The following is a 19,222-nucleotide window of genomic DNA, read 5'->3' as shown; positions in this document are numbered from 1 at the left end:
AAAATAAATAATAATAATAATAATAAAATAAGCCCCAAACCTCTGAGAAGCAGAGTAGAATTTCTTTTTTTTTTTTTTTTTTTTTTTTTTGAGACGGAGTCTCGCTCTGCCGCCCAGGCTGGAGTGCAGTGGCCAGATCTCGGCTCACTGCAAGCTCTGCCTCCCGGGTTCACGCCATTCTCCTGCCTCAGCCTCCTGAGTAGCTGGGACTACAGGCGCCCGCCACCTCGCCCGGCTAGTTTTTTGTATTTTTTAGTAGAGATGGGTTTTCACCGTGTCAGCCAGGATGGTCTCGATCTCCTGACCTCGTGATCCGCCCGTCTCGGCCTCCCAAAGTGCTGGGATTACAGGCTTGAGCCACCGCGCCCGGCGCAGAGTAGAATTTCTGACTGATACTGATGAAGATTAGAATTTAGGACCCACCTGGGCAAAGGGATTGGCAAACACACAGGGCTTTCATATGAATGCTCAGGAGGGCTTCTTACTGGAACAGGATGAAACAGGTGGACTGAAATTTGTCAGAATTGTAGTGCAGGCCAGGTGTGGTGGCTCACGCCTGTAATCCCGGCACTTTGGAAGGCTAAGGTGGGCGGATCACGAGGTCAGGAGATCGAGACTAGCCTGGCTAACATGGTGAAACCCTGTCTCTACTAAAAGTACAAAAAATTAGCTAGGCACGGTGGCACGTGCCTGTAGTCCCAGCTACTCAGGAGGCTGAGGCAGGAGAATCGCTTGAACCTGGGAGGCAGAGGTTGCAGTTAGCCGAGATCACGCCACTGCACTCCAGCCTGGGTGACCGAGTGAGACTCCATCTCAAAAAAAAAAAAAAAAAATTGTAGTGCAGCCTCAAACCATAAAGTCCCTGAGGGGGTTAAAGTGATCAGCACCCATTCTATCTGCCTAGCAAGGAAAGGGTGGAAGAAAAAAACATCTGTAAGTTTTTATAGACAATTTCTGGGTCTAATAAAAATTACTAGCTTGCTAAGAGGTAGGGCCATATCAATAAAACAAGAGAAAAACTAGGACATAGAAATAGGTGATCTCAGTGTTAAAAAAGGCAGACAAGGAGTCAACAATAGAGGAAAACAAAAATTAGCCAGGCATGGTGGCGCATGCCTGTAATCCCAGCTACTTGAGAGGCTGAGGCAGGAGAATCTGTTGAACCCAGGAGGTGGAGGTTGCAGTGAGCTGAGATGGTGCCGCTGTACTCCCGTCTGGGCAACAAGAGCGAAGAGTGAAACTCCATCTCAAAAAAAAAAAAAAAAGGGCCGGGCGCGGTGGCTCAAGCCTGTAATCCCAGCACTTTGGGAGGCCGAGACGGGCGGATCACAAGGTCAGGAGATCGAGACCATCCTGGCTAACACGGTGAAACCCCGTCTCTGCTAAAAAATACAAAAAACTAGCCGGGCGAGGTGGCCGGCGCCTGTGGTCCCAGCTACTCCGGAGGCTGAGGCAGGAGAATGGCGTAAACCCGGGAGGCGGAGCTTGCAGTGAGCTGAGATCTGGCCACTGCACTCCAGCCTGGGCGACAGAGCCAGACTCAGTCTCAAAAAAAAAAAAAAAAAAAAAAAAAAAAAAAAAAAAAAAAAGCCGGGCGCGGTGGCTCAAGCCTGTAATCCCAGCACTTTGGGAGGCCGAGACGGGCGGATCACGAGGTCAGGAGACCGAGACCATCCTGGCTAACACGGTGAAACCCCGTTTCTACTAAAAAATACAAAAAACTAGCTGGGTGAGGCGGCGGGCGCCTGTAGTCCCAGCTACTCGGGAGGCTGAGGCAGGAGAATGGCCTGAACCCGGGAGGCGGAGCTTGCAGTGAGCTGAGATCCGGCCACTGCACTCCAGCCTGGGCAACAGAGCAAGACTCCGTCTCAAAAAAAAAAAAAAAAGGAAAATATGGAAGAAATAAACAAAATATCATTAACTTAAAATAATCAAAAGGGTCAGAATGTATTTTAAAGAGTGTATTCAAGAGCAAAGATTCTGGCCAGATGCAGTGGCTCATGCCTGTAATCCCAGTACTCTGGGAGACTGAGAAGGGTGGATTACTTGAAACTGGGAGTTCAAGACCAGCCTGGGCAACATAGGAAAACTCCCATCTCTACATACAAATTTTAAAAATTAGCTGGGTGTGGTGGTATGCATTTGTAGTCCCAACTACTCGGGAGGCTGAGGTGGGAGGATTGCTTGTATCCAGGAGGTTGAGGCTGCAGCGAGCTGTGATTGCACTACTGTACCCCAGCCTAGGCAGCAGAGCAAGACCTTGTCTCGAAAGAAAAAAAAAAATTAAACCAAGCTAATTAAGAGAGGGAGTAGTTATAAAATTGTTCGTCAGGAATTATCATTGATTTACAGAAGGAACATTGGTTCGTGATTGGCTATACCTTGTTGAACTGTCGGGTTTATGGTATTTTATGGCTCCTTGGCGTCAGTCTAGAGTCCACATAGCAAGTGGCTTCAAGAGGTGATTATCTAACTCAAGGGGGAAATGAGACGTGACTGTGGCTATGTTTTTTTTTTTTTTTTTTTTTTTTTTGAGACGGAGTCTCGCTCTGTCGCCCAGGCTGGAGTGCAGTGGCCGGATCTCAGCTCACTGCCAGCTCCGCCTCCCGGGTTCACGCCATTCTCCTGCCTCAGCCTCCCGAGTAGCTGGGACTACAGGCGCCTGCCACATCGCCCGGCTAGTTTTTTGTATTTTTAGTAGAGACGGGGTTTCACCGTGTTAGCCAGGATGGTCTCGATCTCCCGACCTCGTGATCCACCCGTCTCGGCTTCCCAAAGTGCTGGGATTACAGGCTTGAGCCACCGCGCCCGGCCTCGTGGCTATGTTTTTAAATGCATTTCTGAGCCTGACAATTTAAAGAGACCCATGTTCCTCAGACAAAAGATTTTTCTCCTTCTCAATTTTTTTTTTTTTTTTTTTTTGAGATGGCGTCTCATTCTGTCACGCGGGCTGGAGTGCAGTGGCGCGATCTCAGCTCACTGCAACCTCCACCTCCTGGGTTCAAGAGATTCTCCTGCCTCAGCCTCCCGAGTAGCTGGGATTACAGGCACCCACGACCACGCCCGGCAATTTTTTTTTGTATTTTTAGTAGAGACGGAGTTTCACCATGTTGGCCAGGCTGTTCTCGAACTCCTGACCTCGTGATCCACCCACCTCGGCCTCCCAAAGTGCCGGCATTACAGGCATGAGCCACTGCGCCCGGCCTCTTTCTCAATATTTAAACAGGGTCCTGCATGTGAGCAACTGAAACCACTAGAGAGGAAGTTGGGAATCTTAGAAAGGAAAGAGCCACAGAGGGAAATCCCCACATTCCATCTGCCCACACCTCCACCCAAGCTCTGAACCCCACACAGGCAACTCAGACTCCACGCAGCTCAGTTAAAGACAGAAGATCTAAACTGGCCAGGTGTGGTGTCTTGCACCTATAATCCCAGCTACTTAGGAGGCTGAAGCCAGGAGTTCAAGACCAGTGTAGGCCACATAGCAAGGAATCATCCCCCATCTCTAAAAATAAAATAATAAAATAAAAAAGATCTAAACTGAGGATTGGAGCTGCCAACTCAATAAGGGTGACTGCAGTATATATGTAACTGAGCTAACCACCTGATAAAATTAAAGAATCATCACTCTTTGGAGAAAAGTAACAGAAACGAGTCTCCAACATTTACAACTGCCACCAACAATGAGATGGTCCAGATATCGGAATTAACAAACAAGAATATGAAAACATCAGTGAAAATAGTATCTCAAGGCTGGGCACAGTGGCTCACGCTTATAATCCCAGCACTTTGGGAGGCTGAGGCAGGCGGATCACCTGAGGTCAGGACTTAAAGACCAGCCTGACCAATATGGTGAAACCCCATCTCTATTAAAAATACAAAAATTAGCCAAGCCTGGTGACGTGTGCCTATAGTCCCAGCTACTTGGGAGCCTGAGCAGGGAGAATCGCTTGAAGCCGAGAGGCAGAGGTTGTGGTAAGCCGAGATGGCACCACTGCACTTCCAGCCTGAACTCTGTCTCAAAAACAAACAAACAAACAAAAACAAACAAAAGATAGGCTGGGCACGGTGGCTAATGCCTGTAATCCTAGCACTTTAGGAGGCCGAAGTGGGTCAACTGAGGTCAGGAGTTGGAGACCAGCCTGGCCAACACGGAGAAACCCTATCTCTACTAAAAATACAAAAATTAGCCAGGCATGGAGGGGCATGCCTGTAATCCCAGCCACTCGGGAGGCTGAGGCAGGAGAATCACTTGAACTTGGGAAGCAGAGTTTGCAGTGAGCCAAGATGGCGCCATTGCATTCCAGCCTGGGTGACAGAGTGAGACTCTATCTCAAAAAAAAAAAAAAAAAAAAATTACTAGGGCTGGGTGTATTGACTCACACCTGTCACCTCAACACCTTTTTTTTTTTTTTTTTTTTGAGATGGAGTCTTGCTCTGTTGCCCAGGCTGGAGTGCAGTGGCACAGTCTCAGCTCACTGCAGCCTCTGCCTCCTGGGTTCAAGCAATTTTCCTGCCTCAGCCTCCCGAAGTAGCTGGGATTACAGGCATGTGCCACCACACCTGTCTAATTTTTGTATTTCTAGTAGAGACGGGGTTTCACCATGTTGGCCAGAATGATCTCGAACTCCTGACCTCAACTGATCTGGCTGCCTCGGCCTCCCAAAATGCTGGGATTACAGGAGTGAGTCACTATGCCCAGCCAAACCCAGCACTTAGGGAGGCTGAAGCAGGAGGATCACTTGAGACCAGGAGTTTGAGACCAGGCTGGACAATATAGCAAGATCTTGTCTCTATTAAAAAGAAAAAATTAGCTAGGCATGGTGACATGTGCCTATAGTCCTAGCTACTTGGGAGGCTGAGGCAAGAGGATTGCTTGAGCCCAGGAGGTCGAGGCTGCAGTGAGCTATGACTGCAGCACTTCACTCCAGCCTGGGCAACAGAGCAAGACCCTGTCTCAAAAAATTTTTTAAAAAATAGAAAAAGTAAAAAAGTATTAAACTATAATGAGAGGAATTATAAGGAAGTAAAGAGGAAGGTACCCAAGGAAGGACAAACTCAGTAGAGTCCCCACCCCAAGGCTGGGGTTCAGACTTCACTGTATGCCGCCCACTGGGTGGGTGGTGAAGTTCACTGATTAGCCCAGGCCAGAGCTGGTTCACAGTTGCCAGGCAAGAAACAACCCTCCAGGCCAAAAGCAAGCTAAGGCTGGTGGGCAGGTGCTCAGAGCACATGCAGACACCACCTGCCCAGAGCATACAGCACCCGCATTGGGAGGCCCCTAGGAAACAATCTTCCAGGTCACAGGTGAGCCCCGGCTGTCAGACAGATGCATCAAAAGAGCTGGAGTGCTCCATGTGCTTGGAGTGCACGGTGTCCACACAGGGTATGGAGGATGGGAATCAACCCTCTGGGATGCACAAGAACTCAGATTGATGAGCAGACGCGCAGAGGAAGTTGGGGGCACAGCCTTGGGCGTACGTTGTCCATGCCTGCAGGGCTTTGGGGAAAACCATCCGTGGCATAGGTAAGCCAAGACTAGGGGGCAGGTGCACAGAGTTAGGGAGCTGCCCCGGGCAGAGGGCCTGGAGTAAGCGGCAACCATCACAGGGAGTCCACAGCAAGTGGGTCACAGGGCCTAGACCAGATCGGCAAAGTTGCCAAGGGAGTGCCAGCTTTGGGCGTGCAGCTGGAGCAGAGCACCAGCAGATCTCCCAAGGCGTGCTCTGCTGATGGACAACGGAGCAAAGCCCCTAGTTGGAGTGCACTGGAACAAGAAGACAAGCCCTTTCCTTCCTGCAATGTCCTTCTAGCGTCCTCTGCTGACAAGGCCTAAAATTGTACTCACTGTAGGGAGAAATGCTTCGAGTCCAGTTATTATCGCTTAACAGACACTGAAAGGTAAATAATGAAGCTGAGAGGCAAAAAACAGGTAACTGGCAGAGACCATTCTTCCGGCTACCCACTACCATATGCACTCTTTACACAAACTTTGAACTCCCTTAGTAGCTACATTCCTACTAACAAGATATCTCCTCTATAAAAGTGAAGTTCTCAGCCTTCCCGCTGAGAAAATTATCCGGGTGTGGTGGCACACACCTGCAATCTCAGCTACTCGGGAGGCTGAGACAGGAGAATTGCTTTGAACCTGGGAGGTGGAGGCTGCTGTGAGCTGAGATCGCACCACTGCACTCCAGCCTGGGCAAGAGTGAGACTCTGTCTCAAAAAACAAAAACAAAAACAAAACAAAAAACATAAAGTAAGAAGAAAGAAATTATAAAGAGTAAAATCTGTAAAATTGAAAACAAATATACAATGAAGAAAAAGAAAGTCAAAAGCTGTTTTTTAAAAAATTAATAAGGCCAGCATGGTGGCTCACACCTGTAATCCCAGCACTTTGGGAGGCTGAGGAGAGTGGATCATGAGGTCAGGAGTTCGAGACCAGCCTGGCCAACATGGTGAAACCCCATCTCTACTAAAAATACAAAAATTAGCCAGGTGCAGTGGCGGGCGCCTGTAATCCTAGCTACTTGGGAGGCTGAGGCAGGAGAATGGCATGAACTCAGGAGGCAGAGCCTGCAGTGAGCCAAGATTGCACCACTGCACTCCAGCCTGGGCGACAGAGTGAGACTCCATCTCATAATAATAATAATAATAAACCAGGCATGGTGGCTCATGCCTGTAATCCTAGCACTTTGGGAGGTCGAGGCAGGTGGACTGCCTGAGCTCACGAGTTCAAGACCAGCCTGGGCAACATGACAAAACCCCGTCTCTACTGAAAAAAGCCAGATGTGGTGGTGCATGCCTGTAGTCCCAGCTACTTGGGAGGCTGAGGCACGAGAATTACTTGAGCCCAGGAGGCAGAGGTTGCAATGAGCCAAGATCATGCCACTGCACTGCAGCCTGGGCGATACAGTGAGATCCTGTCTCATGAAAAAATAATAAAAAAAATAAATAAAACATTAATAAAATTGATAAACACCTATCAAAACTACTGAAGAAAAAATATGAAAGAAAAGGGACATCACTGCAGTTCTTACATCCATTAAGTAATATTTAAGGACTGCCTGGTGACTTTTCTAATTTTTAAAAATTAATTAGTTATTATTATTTTTTAGACAGAGTCTCGCTCTGTTGCCCAGGCTGGAGTAGTGCAGTGGCATGATCTTGGCTCACTGCAACATCTGCCTCCCGGGTTCAAGCGATTCTCCTGCCTCAGCCTCCTGAGTATCTGGGACTACAGGCAGGCGCCACCACACCCAGCTAAGTTTTTTGTATTTTTAGCAGAAACAGGGTTTCACCATGTTGGTCGAACTCCTGACCTCAAGTGATCCGCCCGCCTTGGCCTCCCAAAGTGCTGGGATTACAGGTGTGAGCCACTGTGCCCAGCCCGACTAGTGACTTATAATACAGAAAAAAGAAAAAAAAGAATTGAGGAATGTTATGAAAACCTTCACGCCAATACATCTGGAAATGTATACAAAATGATTTACTCAAACTTTACTCAAGGTTTACCCAAACACAAATTCACGCAAACCTTGCTGGAGAAGTAGAAAATCTGACTGCTCTTATATATAGTACAGGGATTTCATTATTTTAAACTTTCCCCCCACCAAAAATGTTAGGTTTAGATGGCTTCATCAGTGTATTCTTTCAAATATTTGAAGAAGAAATATTACCTAGCTTCTACTATCTCTTCCAGAGAATAGAAAAAGAAGAAACACCTCTTGCTTTGTTTGATGAAGGCACCTTAACCTGGATACCCACCCTTGAGCAGGTCCTTGACAAAGAAAGTTAAATTACAGACCAATCTCTCTCATGAACATATGTAAAACCTGAACAAAATTAGCGAGTGAAATCCAGTGACATATAAAAAGGATAACACATCTTTGTCGGGGGTCTCCAAGATCATGCCCAGGTTGGATGATTTGCTATGAGGACTTACGGGACCCAGCATACAGGTGTACTCAGGCCTCTGATCTATTACAGTGAAATACAAAGCAAGGTCAACAAAGGGAAAAGGTACACGGGGCGCAATCGAGGAGAAACCAGCAGCACGCTTCCAAGAGGCCTCTCCCGGGGGAATCACACAAGACATTCATCATTCCTGCAGCAACAAATTCTGATAACATACGTGCAATGTTGTCTGCCAGGAAAGCTCACTTGAGACTCAGTGTCCAAGCTGTTTTGTTTTGTTTTGTTTTGTTTTTGAGACAGTTATGGTTCACTGCAGCCTCTTTCCTCTACCTCTTGGGCTCAAGCAATCTTCCTGCCTCAGCCTCCGAAGTAACTGGGACTACAGGTGTGCACCACCATGCCTGGCTAAATTTTTTTTTTTGTTTGGGTAGAGACAGGGTCTCACTATATTGTCTAGGCTGGTCTTGAACTCCTGAGCTCAGCTGATCCTCCTGCCTCAGCTTCCCAAAGTGCTGGGATTACAGGCATGAGCCACTGGACCCAGCCCCCAAGGTTTTTATTGGGAGCTGATCATGAAGGCACCCTCTGCCTAACACGTCTCAAAACTCCAGATTCTGAGAAGGAGAACAGGTATTTAGCATAAGCCACATTGTTTGTGCAGTTTAGGCACTGTGAGCCACTTTAAATTGGTGGGAACACTCCCAAAAGCCAAATTCCCTTACACCAGGCAAGGCTCAACCTTGCAGTTAGGCCTCTCCAAAGACAGCAGCCTCAGGTCTGCTATGTTAAGTTTTTTTCTGTACAGTATCATAAGCAAATGGGTTTTTTAAATTTTTTCCAAGAAGACATGGTTGGTCATACCTCTGAAAATCAATGTAATTCATATCAGCAGAATAAAGGAGAAAAATCATATAGTCCTCTCAATAGATTAAGAGAACACACTTAATAAAATGTATCATAAGCCTTTTAGCAAACTAGGATAATAAGGGACTTTCTTAATCCGATAGAGTGTCTACAAAAAATACCTATAGCCACCATATTAACGGTGTGATACTGAATGTTTCCCCTGAGGTTAGGAACAAGACAAGACTATCCATCATCACCATTTCTAGTCAACATTACACTGGCAGTCCTGGCCAGTGCAATAAGGCAAGAAAAAGAAATTGAAGGTACAGAGATTGAGAAGGAAGAAGTAAAAATGTGTTTATTTACTGATGATGTGATCATGTACATAACAAGCCTCCTAGAAATAATCAATTTAGCAAGGGCACTGGCTGTTGGGACAGTCTTATATGGGTCCTAAGCATCCCTGCATGTTCTTACTATGTCAAACTGAAAAGTCTGTCTCCTGATACTGAGCCCACAAGCAATCGCAATTAAGTAGACCAAAGTGACCATAGTGTGATGACAGTGTAATTTCTCCCACCCCAGTGGAAGGGGCCTGGCTTTATTTGCTGCTTACTAAAACAGGTACTGAGCCTTTGGCTCTGGACTCTGCCAAGCTGTGGCATAACTCCTTGAGTGCAGCACCATCTGGGGTCATTGTGTCACTCATAGGACTTGGGAGCAGGGGGCCCAGGTTGCCATGCTGATGTTCCTGCTGTTTGCCATCAGTAATTTGGCCTCACTGTCAGCTTTTGGCATCTGTGACGTTGTGGCATACTCTGACATAGGTGAGCAAAATTTTTCTTAAAGGGTCAGATGGTATTTAAGGCTGTGGGCCATGTAGTCTCTGTTGCAACTACTTAACATTGCCATAACAGCATGAAAGCTGCAATATATAATAACATGTAAGTAAGTGACCATGATGATGTTCTCCAAAGAACTTTCATTTACAAAAACAAGCAGCTGGCCCACTTTCTTTCTTTTTCTTTTGAGATGGAGTTTCACTCTTGTTGCCCAGGCTGGAGTGCAATGGCTCGGTCTCAGCTCACTACAACTTCCGCCTCCCAAGTTCAAACGATTCTTATGCCTCAGCCGCCCATGTAGCTGGGATTAGAGGAATGCGCCACCATGCCCGGCTAATTTTGTATTTTTAGTAGATGGGGTTTCACCATGTTGGTCAGGCTGATCTTGAATTCCTGACCTCAGGTGATCCACCTGCCTCGGCCTCCCAAAGTGCTGGGATTACAGGTGTGAGCCACCGCAGCCGGTGCAGCTGGCCCACTTTCTTTCCATGAGGCTCAGAGCAGGAACTTGTCTAATGTCTCTTGTCTTGTAGGCAGCGAAGATGGGGAAGCAGGATTTGGATCCCTTTCCACCTTAACCTCTGTGCTCTGTGCTTTCCTACTGACCCTAAAAAATGTATTTAAGGGCTTCCTTGCCCTCCAGCTTGCAGTTAAGTTGTACCAGTGGGAGACACAAGCAGAGATCAGAGACGGGAGAAGGGAAATGGAGGTCCCTGCTATTTCTTTTTTTTTTTTTTTTTTTTTTTTTTTTTTTTTTTTTTTGAGACGGAGTCTCACTCTGTCGCCCAGGCTGGAGTGCAGTGGCCGGATCTCAGCTCACTGCAAGCTCCGCCTCCCGGGTTCACGCCATTCTCCGGCCTCAGCCTCCCGAGTAGCTGGGACTACAGGCGCCCGCCACCTCGCCCGGTTAGTTTTTTGTATTTCTTAATAGAGACGGGGTTTCACCGTGTTAGCCAGGATGGTTTCGATCTCCTGACCTCGTGATCCGCCCGTCTCGGCCTCCCAAAGTGCTGGGATTACAGGCTTGAGCCACCGCGCCCGGCCGGTCCCTGCTATTTCTCCACTAGCCTCCTAGAGTGTGGGGTTTCCTAGTGGGAGGCCTTCTATGCACATATTACTCTCTCCAGCTTCAGGGAATTGTTTCAGGCCCTTCCCTTTTAAGCCTAGAAGTAACAATTACTGCCCCATCCCATCCCAATTAGCGAGGGGTACAGCACTTGGCTTAAAGCTTAGTCACTCTTGGCCGGAGGCAGTCGCTCCCGCCTGTAATCCCGCACTTTGGGAGGCCGAGGGGGGGCGGGTCACCTGAGGTTAGGAGTTTGAGACCAGCCTGGCCAAGATGGTGAAACCCCGTCCCTACTAAAAATACAAAAAAATATTAGCTGGGTGTGGTGGGGGGCACCTGTAATCTCAGCTATTTGGGAGGCTGAGACTGGAGAATCACTTGAACCCAGGAGGTGGAGCTTGCAGTGACCAGAGATAGCGCCATTGCACTCCAGCCTGGGTGACAAGAGCAAAACTCCGTCTCAAAAATAAAATTAAATAAATAAAATAAAGCCTAGTCACCTTCCTCAGGTTACCTGGTTGGAGCGTGCCATCTGTTTCCGGCTTTACCCTGATTGACAACGGGCTAACAGCCAAGTCAAGTCAACCTGAGTACTCTCAAAACCCTTCTTTTTGCACTTCCCTGCCTGCAGCAACACGTTTTTGTTTGTTTTTTTGTTTGTTTTGAGACAGAGTCTCACTGTCGCCCAGGCTGGAGTGTGGTGGCACAATCTCGGCTCACTGCAACCTCCGCCTCCTGGGTTCGAGCGATTCTCCTACCTCAGCCTCCCAAGTAGCTGGAACTACTGGCGCGCGCCGCTACGTCTGGCTAATTTTTGTATTTTTAGTAGAGACGGGGTTTCGCCATGTTGGCCAGGCTGGTTTCGAACTCCTGACCTCAGGTGATCCATCGCATCGGCCTCCCAAAGTGCTGGGACTACAGGCGTGAGCCACTAAGCCCGGCCAGCAACACGCTCTTACCGCTGCAAACCCGAATCAGGCAGGCTTTGAAGCCCAGCTCACAGGCCGTCTCTTGGAAACTGACTTAGATTTCCACCTGGGAGCACTTTGTCCTCTCAGCTCCCACTGCACCGCTTTAGGGATCGCGTGGTGACTCGTTTCAGTTTATTTACGTGTGCTCCTGGAAAGGATGCTCTATTTCCCTAGTGTCTCTACCTGGTAGGTAAATAGGCCGCAGAAAAGACCAATGCTAACTCCCATCCCGCATTTGCAGAGATCCGTCGCTCACACCGTTTCTCGTCTTCCGTCGAAAAATGGGAATCGTGGGAGTAGGACCTATTTGCCAGTCTCCTGGTAACATTGTCACAACTGGCCACTTCCGCCCAACGCCCGGTAGCCCAAGGGCCTCCAGGGTCCTACCCCACAACCCCGAGCTCCTGCAGACGACGGCGTCGTGGGCGGTCACTGTTTTCCCTTAGGTCTGGAGAGGGGACATCCGAGCGAGGGCCACTTGCGGCCTGGCCCGAGCTCGTCCCGCTCCGGGTGACCACAGAGTGCCGCGGGCGGGCAGAGGGGCCGGAAACCCCGGCCGCTCAGTCCCTGTTTCCGGCAGCGCCGCGCTGCTCCGGGAGCAACTGTGGCAGCTTACGCAGTTTCCACGGGGACTGAAGATGGCGCCGCGAGGTGAGATTCCGGAGGTGTGTGAGTCGCTGGTCCCTTTCCCTTTGATCCCTCCCTCGCACCTCTGTCCCAGAGCTTGACCTAAACCCTCCATTCTGTAGCGTTAGGGACATCGCGCCTCCCTGGTCCAAAGCGGGCTTCCGCGGACCCGCCCACCCTGGGTCCCTGAAGGTTTCAAGGTGCGTGGCTCAAATAGCCGCAGATCCTTGGCTGGGCCACTTCTAGGATGGCTCAGGTACGAATCTGTTGGTCTCCACGCCCCAACTTCCCCTCCCAAATAGTGACAGGGTGAGATCTTTGAGATGTCTGTCAGCTGCGAGTTACCTCTTAACTTTTACTCCTGAAGCCGAAGAGTCGAGTTTCGCGGTGATTCCTGGGAAACGAGGGAAGCCTCCTCCACATCCACCCCGTACCCTCATTATCAGCAACCAGAAGTGCCCCTGGGTGGCCGGTCCCATTAGTTGCGGCGTCTGGTTTCCCCAGTTAGACACCAACCCATAGGAGCAGAGAGGGAGCTGCCTTCCTGCCCATCCCACTTTTCTGTGCTGCTGTTTCAGGTAAACGGTTGTCCTCCACCCCGCTGGAAATCCTGTTCTTTCTGAACGCGTGGTATAATGCTACCTATTTCTTGCTGGAACTTTTCATATTTCTGTATAAAGGTAAGGAAGGCATGGGGCTTGACGACAGCACCCCTTCCCCACTTCAGCTCAGAGCCAACTCCGACCAAGAACCTTCTTATTTTCCGCTCTTTTCTGCCCCCTGCGGTTCTTTGTCGCTGCAAGGCAGGCCTCCTCATCAGATGGCTTCTTTGAGTATGAGTATGGCATCCCCTCAGCAAGAATTTCTTGAGTTTGGGAAATGTGGGCTTCTCCATTCTGACTCTGCCCACATCACTGGTCTTTGCTGAGCTCCACTGTAAGCCCATTGATGACCCTTAGAAACTATTCAGTGGCCCGTGTACCCATGTGCATCCACTCATTCTGGAGAGAGGAGTCCCCAGAGTCTTTTGGAGTTAGGAGTAAAATGGCATAATAATGAGCCTGGGTTGCACTGTGAGTTTATGTATCCTGCAGCTGTAATAATGCCCACATTTCACTAACTAGCTCATGGAAAGCTGAGACTGATGTCCTTGAGACTGATGTCTCAAGTGTGTGGCAGTTCTTGTGGATGCTGTTTTATGCTATTTGCAAACTCTGGCTTTTGTATTCGCAGGTGTTCTGCTACCATATCCAACAGCTAACCTAGTACTGGATGTGGTGATGCTCCTCCTTTATCTTGGAATTGAAGTAATTCGCCTGTTTTTTGGTGAGTGTTGTCCAGAGAATATTTCCACTCTTTATGAGACAAGCTGGTATCTCTAACTTGATTAACAAGAAAAGTACATCACCTAGGTTGACTATCAGAGACTGGATCTGTATATCCCATTACTCCCTCTCTGAAGTTTCAAGTTGCTGCTTCATACATTGGGTCAGGATTTACCTGTTTGTTGCTCTGTAAGGCTAGAGATGGGCAATAGAATGGGATATTAGATGATTCCTTCCCAGCTGCCTAACAGCAAAAGGAGTGCCTGGTTCTTCTCACTAGTATTCTTGGGGGAGCAGGTTCAGTTGTAACTCCATGTCAGGGCAGGCAGCGTATCCTGCACAGATCAGTACTAAGATCCCTAACAATACTCTGAATAAGGATCTCTGTAGGATTTTTTTTTTTTTTTTTTTTTTTTGAGATGGAGTCTCTCTCTATCGCCAGGCTGGAGTGCAGTGGCACGATCTCGGATCACTGCAACCTCTGCCTCCCGGGATCAAGCGATTCTTCTGCCTCAGCCTGCCGAGTAGGTGGGACTACAGGCGTTCACCACTGCTCCCAGCTAATTTTTGTATTTTTAGTAGAGACGGGGTTTCACCATATTGGCCAGGATGGTCTCCATCCCTTGACCTTGTCATCCGCCTGCCTTAGCCTCCCAAAGTGGTGGGATTACCACTGCACCTGGCCGGATTTTTGGTTTTTTTTTGGAGACAGAGTCTCACTGTGTCTGCCAGGCTGGAGTGCAGTGGCACGATCTCGGCTCACTGCAACCTCCGCCTCCCGGGTTCAAGCGATTCTCCTGTCTCAGACTCTTGAGTAGCTGGGACTGCAGGCGCCCACCACCATGCCTGGCAAGTTTTTGTATTTTTAGTAGAGATGGAGTTTCACCATGTTGGCTATGATAGTCTCGATCTCCTGACCTCATGATCTACCTGTCTTGGCCTCCCAAAGTGCTGGGATTATAGGTGTGAGCCATCACACCTGACCGGATTTTGTTTTTTAAACATTTACTTATTTGAGACAGGATCTCATTCTGTCACGTAGGCTGGAGTACAGTGGTACGATCATAACGCACAGCAGCCTTGAAGCCCTGGGCTCAAGCAGTCCTCCAACTTCAGCCTCCTGAGTAGCTGGGACCACAGGCATGCGACATCATGCCTGGCTCATTTTGTGTTTTTTGTAGAGACAGTGTCTTGCCTCATTGCCCAGGCTGGTCTGAAACTCCTGGCCTCAAGCAATCCTCCCGCCTTGGCCTCCCCAAGGTGCTGGGATTACAGGCGTGAGCCAACATGCTTGCCCTGTAGGACAAGTTTTATAATCCCAGAAATAACAGAGCAAAACCCTTATTTGTTAGAATATGTCATCCCTGAAATAAATGGTTTTTTTTTTTTTTTTTTTTTTTTTTTTTGAGACGGAGTCTTGCTCTGTCGCCCAGGCTGGAGTGCAGTGGCCGGATCTCAGCTCACTACAAGCTCTGCCTCCCGGGTTTACGCCATTCTCCTGCCTCAGCCTCCCGAGTAGCTGGGACTACAGGCGCCCGCCACCTCGCCCGGCTAGTTTTTTTGTATTTTTTAGTAGAGACGGGGTTTCACCGTGTTCGCCAGGATGGTCTCGATCTCCTGACCTCGTGATCCGCCCGTCTCGGCCTCCCAAAGTGCTGGGATTACAGGCTTGAGCCACCGCGCCCGGCCAGAAATAAATGTTAAAGCACAAACTTAGGAACAAAATTACTTGCAACACATAAGAAAGGATAAAAGAAGGCTCACATAAATCACTAAGGAAAAGACAAAATAAATTTAAATATTGGCTGGGCGCAGTGGCTCACGCCTGTAATCCCAGCAGTTTGGGAGGCCAAGGCGGGTGAGGAGTTTGAGACCAGCTTGGCCAACATGGTGAAACCCCATCTCTACTAAAAATACAAAAATTAGCCGGTTGTGGTGGTGCACGCCTATAATCCCAGCTACTCGGGAGGCTGAGGCAGGAGAATCACTTGAACTCCCAGGAGGCGGAGGTTGCAGTGAGCCAAGATGACCCACTGCACTCCAGCCTGGGCGACAAAGTGAGAATCAAAAAAAAAAAATTTGGTTAAGAGACATTAATAGGCATTTCATGTAAAAATAATTACAGAGAACCAGTAAAACTTGACAAGATGCTCAAACTCACTAATAAAAATCAAATTGAAACAAAGTAATGTTTTTTACCCATCAGACTGGCAGAGATAAAGATTTATAACACCCAGTATTAGGGTGTAGGGAACAGATTGTTATATACTTTTGTGGTAATTTAATTTAGTACAACTCTTTTCAGTAATAGTTATTACCATGTAATATTTTACTCTTAACCCCAACAATTTCACTTCTAAAACTAGATTAAAAAAAAAATTCCACAGATATGCAAAGATAACTATATGAGAATGTTTATTGCCAAAAATTTGGTAACATCAAAACACTATAAACAAACGAAACCTGTCCATATGGGCTTGTTAAATAAGTTATGGCACTGATTCAACAGACTTAGATATAACCATTAAAAAAGAACAGTTGCTAGGCACGGTGGCTCACACCTGTAATCCCGGCACTTTGGGAGGCCGAGGCAGGCAGATTACGAGGTCAGATCAAGACCATCCTGGCCAACATGGTGAAACCCCGTCTCTACTAAAAATACAAAAATTAGCTGAGTGTGGTGGCGTGTGCCTATAATCCCAGCTACTAGGGAGGTTGAGGCAGGAGAATCACTTGAGCCCAGGAGGTGGAAGTTGTAGTGAGCCGAGATCGCGTCACTACACTTCAGCCTGGCAAGAGAGCTAGACTCCGTCTCAAAAAATAAAAAAATTTTAAAAATTTAAAAATAAAAAAGAACAGTTAAGGCCAGATGCAGTGGCTCACGCCTGTAATCAGAACTTTGGGAGGCTGAGACAGGAAGGTTGCTTAAGGCCAGGAGTTTGAGACCAGCCTAGTCAACATAGTGAGACAAAAAATAAAATAAAGATTGGCCAGGCTCACGCCTGTAATCTCAGCACTGTGGGAGGCCGAGGCAGGTGGATTGCCTGAGGTCAGGAATTCGTGACCAGCCTGGCCAACATGGTGAAATCGTGCCTCTACTAAAAAATATGAAAATTAGCTAGGCATGGTGGCGGGCACCTGTAATCCCAGCTACTTGGGAGGCTGAGGCAGGATAATCGCTTGAACCCGGGAGGTGGAGGTTGAAGTGAGCCAAGATCGCTCCATTGCACTCCACCCTGGGTGACAAGAAACTCTGTCTCAAAAAAAAAAAAATTAGCTGGGCATAGTGACGTGTACCTATAGTGGGAAGATCCCTTGAGCCCAGGTGTTTGAGGCTGCAGTGAGCTATGATGATGCAACTGCACTCCAGCCTGGGTGACAGAATGAAACACTATCTAAAAAAAAAAAAAAAATTAGAGTAGCTATGTGTGTGGAAAAATGTCTGTGGGGAAAAATAAGTTGCGAAACAGGATGTAGAGTATGCTTCTATTTTTATAATAATAAATAGTAATATGTGAATATATACATATAAAAAATCTGAAACAATACACATCATTCTCTAATAATCTTCAGGGTGCAGGGACATGGAGGCCTTTCACTTTCTATATACTCAAAAATTATTTTCTGTGTTGAAATTTTTTTTTTTTTTTTTTTTTTGAGACAGAGTCTCACTTTGTTCCCCGGGCTGGAGTGCAGTGGCATGATAGCTGCTCACTGCAAGCCCCGCCTCCTGGGTTCACACCATTCTCCTGCCTCAGCCTCTGGAGTACCTGGGAACAGGTGCCCACCACCACGCCTGGCTAATTTTTTTATTTTTTTATTTTTATTTTTATTTTTTTTTGAGACGGAGTCTCGCTGTGTCACCCAGGCTGGAGTGCAGTGGCCGGATCTCAGCTCACTGCAAGCTCCACCTCCCGGGTTTACGCCATTCTCCTGCCTCAGCCTCCCGAGTAGCTGGGACTACAGGCGCCTGCCACCTCGCCCGGCTAGTTTTTTGTATTTTTTAATAGAGATGGGGTTTCACCATGTTAGCCAGGACGGTCTCGATCTCCTGACCTCGTGATCCGCCCGTCTCGGCCTCCCAAAGTGCTGGGATTACAGGCTTGAGCTATATTTTTTTGTATTTTTAGTAGAGACGGGGTTTCACTGTGTTAGCCAGGATGGTCTCGATCTCCTGACCTTGTGATCCGCCCGCCTCGGACTCCCAGAGTGCTGGGATTATAGGCGTGAGCCACCGTGCCCGGCCATTAAAAATTTTTAAATGATTATATATTATTTTTATAATAAAAAAAAATTTTTTTCCCAAATAAAGATCCCATTGTCTCTTGAGTGGGGACCAGACTGGAAGCAGGACCTCTGGATTAAGTGACTTTAATCTTGTAACTCTGCCAAGCCTCAAACTTTCAGTACAGTGGGACCCCATTTATAAATCTGTGCACCCCACTCAGGATCATTTTTTGTGCCTTGCCATTCCATCACATATCCCACATCTTTCCCCTGGGCCAGGAAAAGCAGACCATTTGGAGATGACTCCATGGGTTCTGTCTGACACAGGTACAAAGGGAAACCTTTGCCAACGAAAGATGCCACTCAGTATTAGCGTGGCCTTGACCTTCCCATCTGCCATGATGGCCTCCTATTACCTGCTGCTGCAGACCTATGTACTCCGCCTGGAAGCCATCATGAACGGCATCTTGCTCTTCTTCTGTGGCTCAGAGCTTTTACTTGAGGTGCTCACCTTGGCTGCTTTCTCCAGGTACTGCTTCGCTGAGGGACCATTTCTCATCACCAGAGGGTTGGGTTCCCATCCCAGGGAGGGATTCAGTATTCTTCTGAAGCCTAAGGGATCTAGAAGACTTTTCTCTAGTGGGGGAAAGGGGTGGCTAGTGGATTGCCTTTCCTGTTTAGGGTAGGTAGATCGATTCCCACTCAGGGAGGATACTCTCCCTATTCTTTGGGGCCAGGAGACTTGGAATATAGAACAGTTGAGGCCAGCTACTCTCATTCACTGGTCTTTTAACATTTTCTTTCTTTCTGCCATCAGTATGGACAGAATTTGAAGTACAGAATTTCAGCCAGCAGCCCATCAGGCTGACACCACACATATTGCTTCTGGTACTTTAGCCACACCAGTGAGAATTGGTGGGGCAAGTTATCCTGAGAAAGGCTGTGTGGCTTTTCTTCAGCACATACATTTGGGCAAGCAACTCAGCATAAGGCCAGTGGGTGCCATCTTCTAAACCAGGACATCAACCCGAGAGACTGTTCTACACTCCAGCATAGGGACGGGCAAGGTTATTCCCATCCTGCCCCTTCTCAGAACCAGTCCCCTGCTGACCTCAAGTTCTCCTCTTTGATCACCGTGGCCAGAGCATCTCGTGTGGACCATCTAGGCTCCTTGGGCTTCAAGCAGGACCTGAGCCACATGCTCCCTGTACGAGTTGTGCCATACCTGTCCCACATGAGCACAGAGAGCCTCATGTTGGTGGGTTTCCAGAGTGATGCGAAAGCCTCTCACCCCAGTCCTCGGAGACTGAGTTTCCAGAACGTTTTTAGTAGCTCATAGTGTTATTTTTCTACTGTCATCATGTAACTAACTTTATTTTTAATAAATATGTATTTTCTGTT

At 47.9% G+C, this 19,222-nt stretch overlaps 1 protein-coding gene across 4 annotated transcripts; it reads left to right on the top strand.

The window, feature by feature from the left end:
* The first annotated feature begins 12,260 nt into the window (after positions 1-12,260).
* TMEM216 (transmembrane protein 216) lies at positions 12,261-19,222 on the top strand. 4 transcript variants are annotated; one of them, XM_005577657.4, is made up of 5 exons: positions 12,261-12,293; positions 12,848-12,949; positions 13,503-13,595; positions 18,149-18,350; positions 18,639-19,222. In XM_005577657.4, exons 1-5 carry the CDS (start codon positions 12,281-12,283, stop codon positions 18,652-18,654), a joined length of 426 nt encoding a protein of 141 aa, XP_005577714.3. In that variant the 5' UTR covers positions 12,261-12,280; the 3' UTR covers positions 18,655-19,222. The 4 variants fall into 4 exon arrangements, with proteins under 4 accessions (XP_005577714.3, XP_065384152.1, XP_065384153.1 ...); XM_065528080.1 differs by having other exon boundaries at positions 18,101-18,350; XM_065528081.1 differs by having other exon boundaries at positions 12,261-12,307.

This window comes from Macaca fascicularis, chromosome 14 (assembly GCF_037993035.2).
Source record: "Macaca fascicularis isolate 582-1 chromosome 14, T2T-MFA8v1.1".
Classification (NCBI taxonomy): domain Eukaryota; kingdom Metazoa; phylum Chordata; class Mammalia; order Primates; family Cercopithecidae; genus Macaca; species Macaca fascicularis.
Note: the sequence above shows the minus strand (reverse complement) of the source record. Positions and strands in the feature narration are given on the sequence as shown.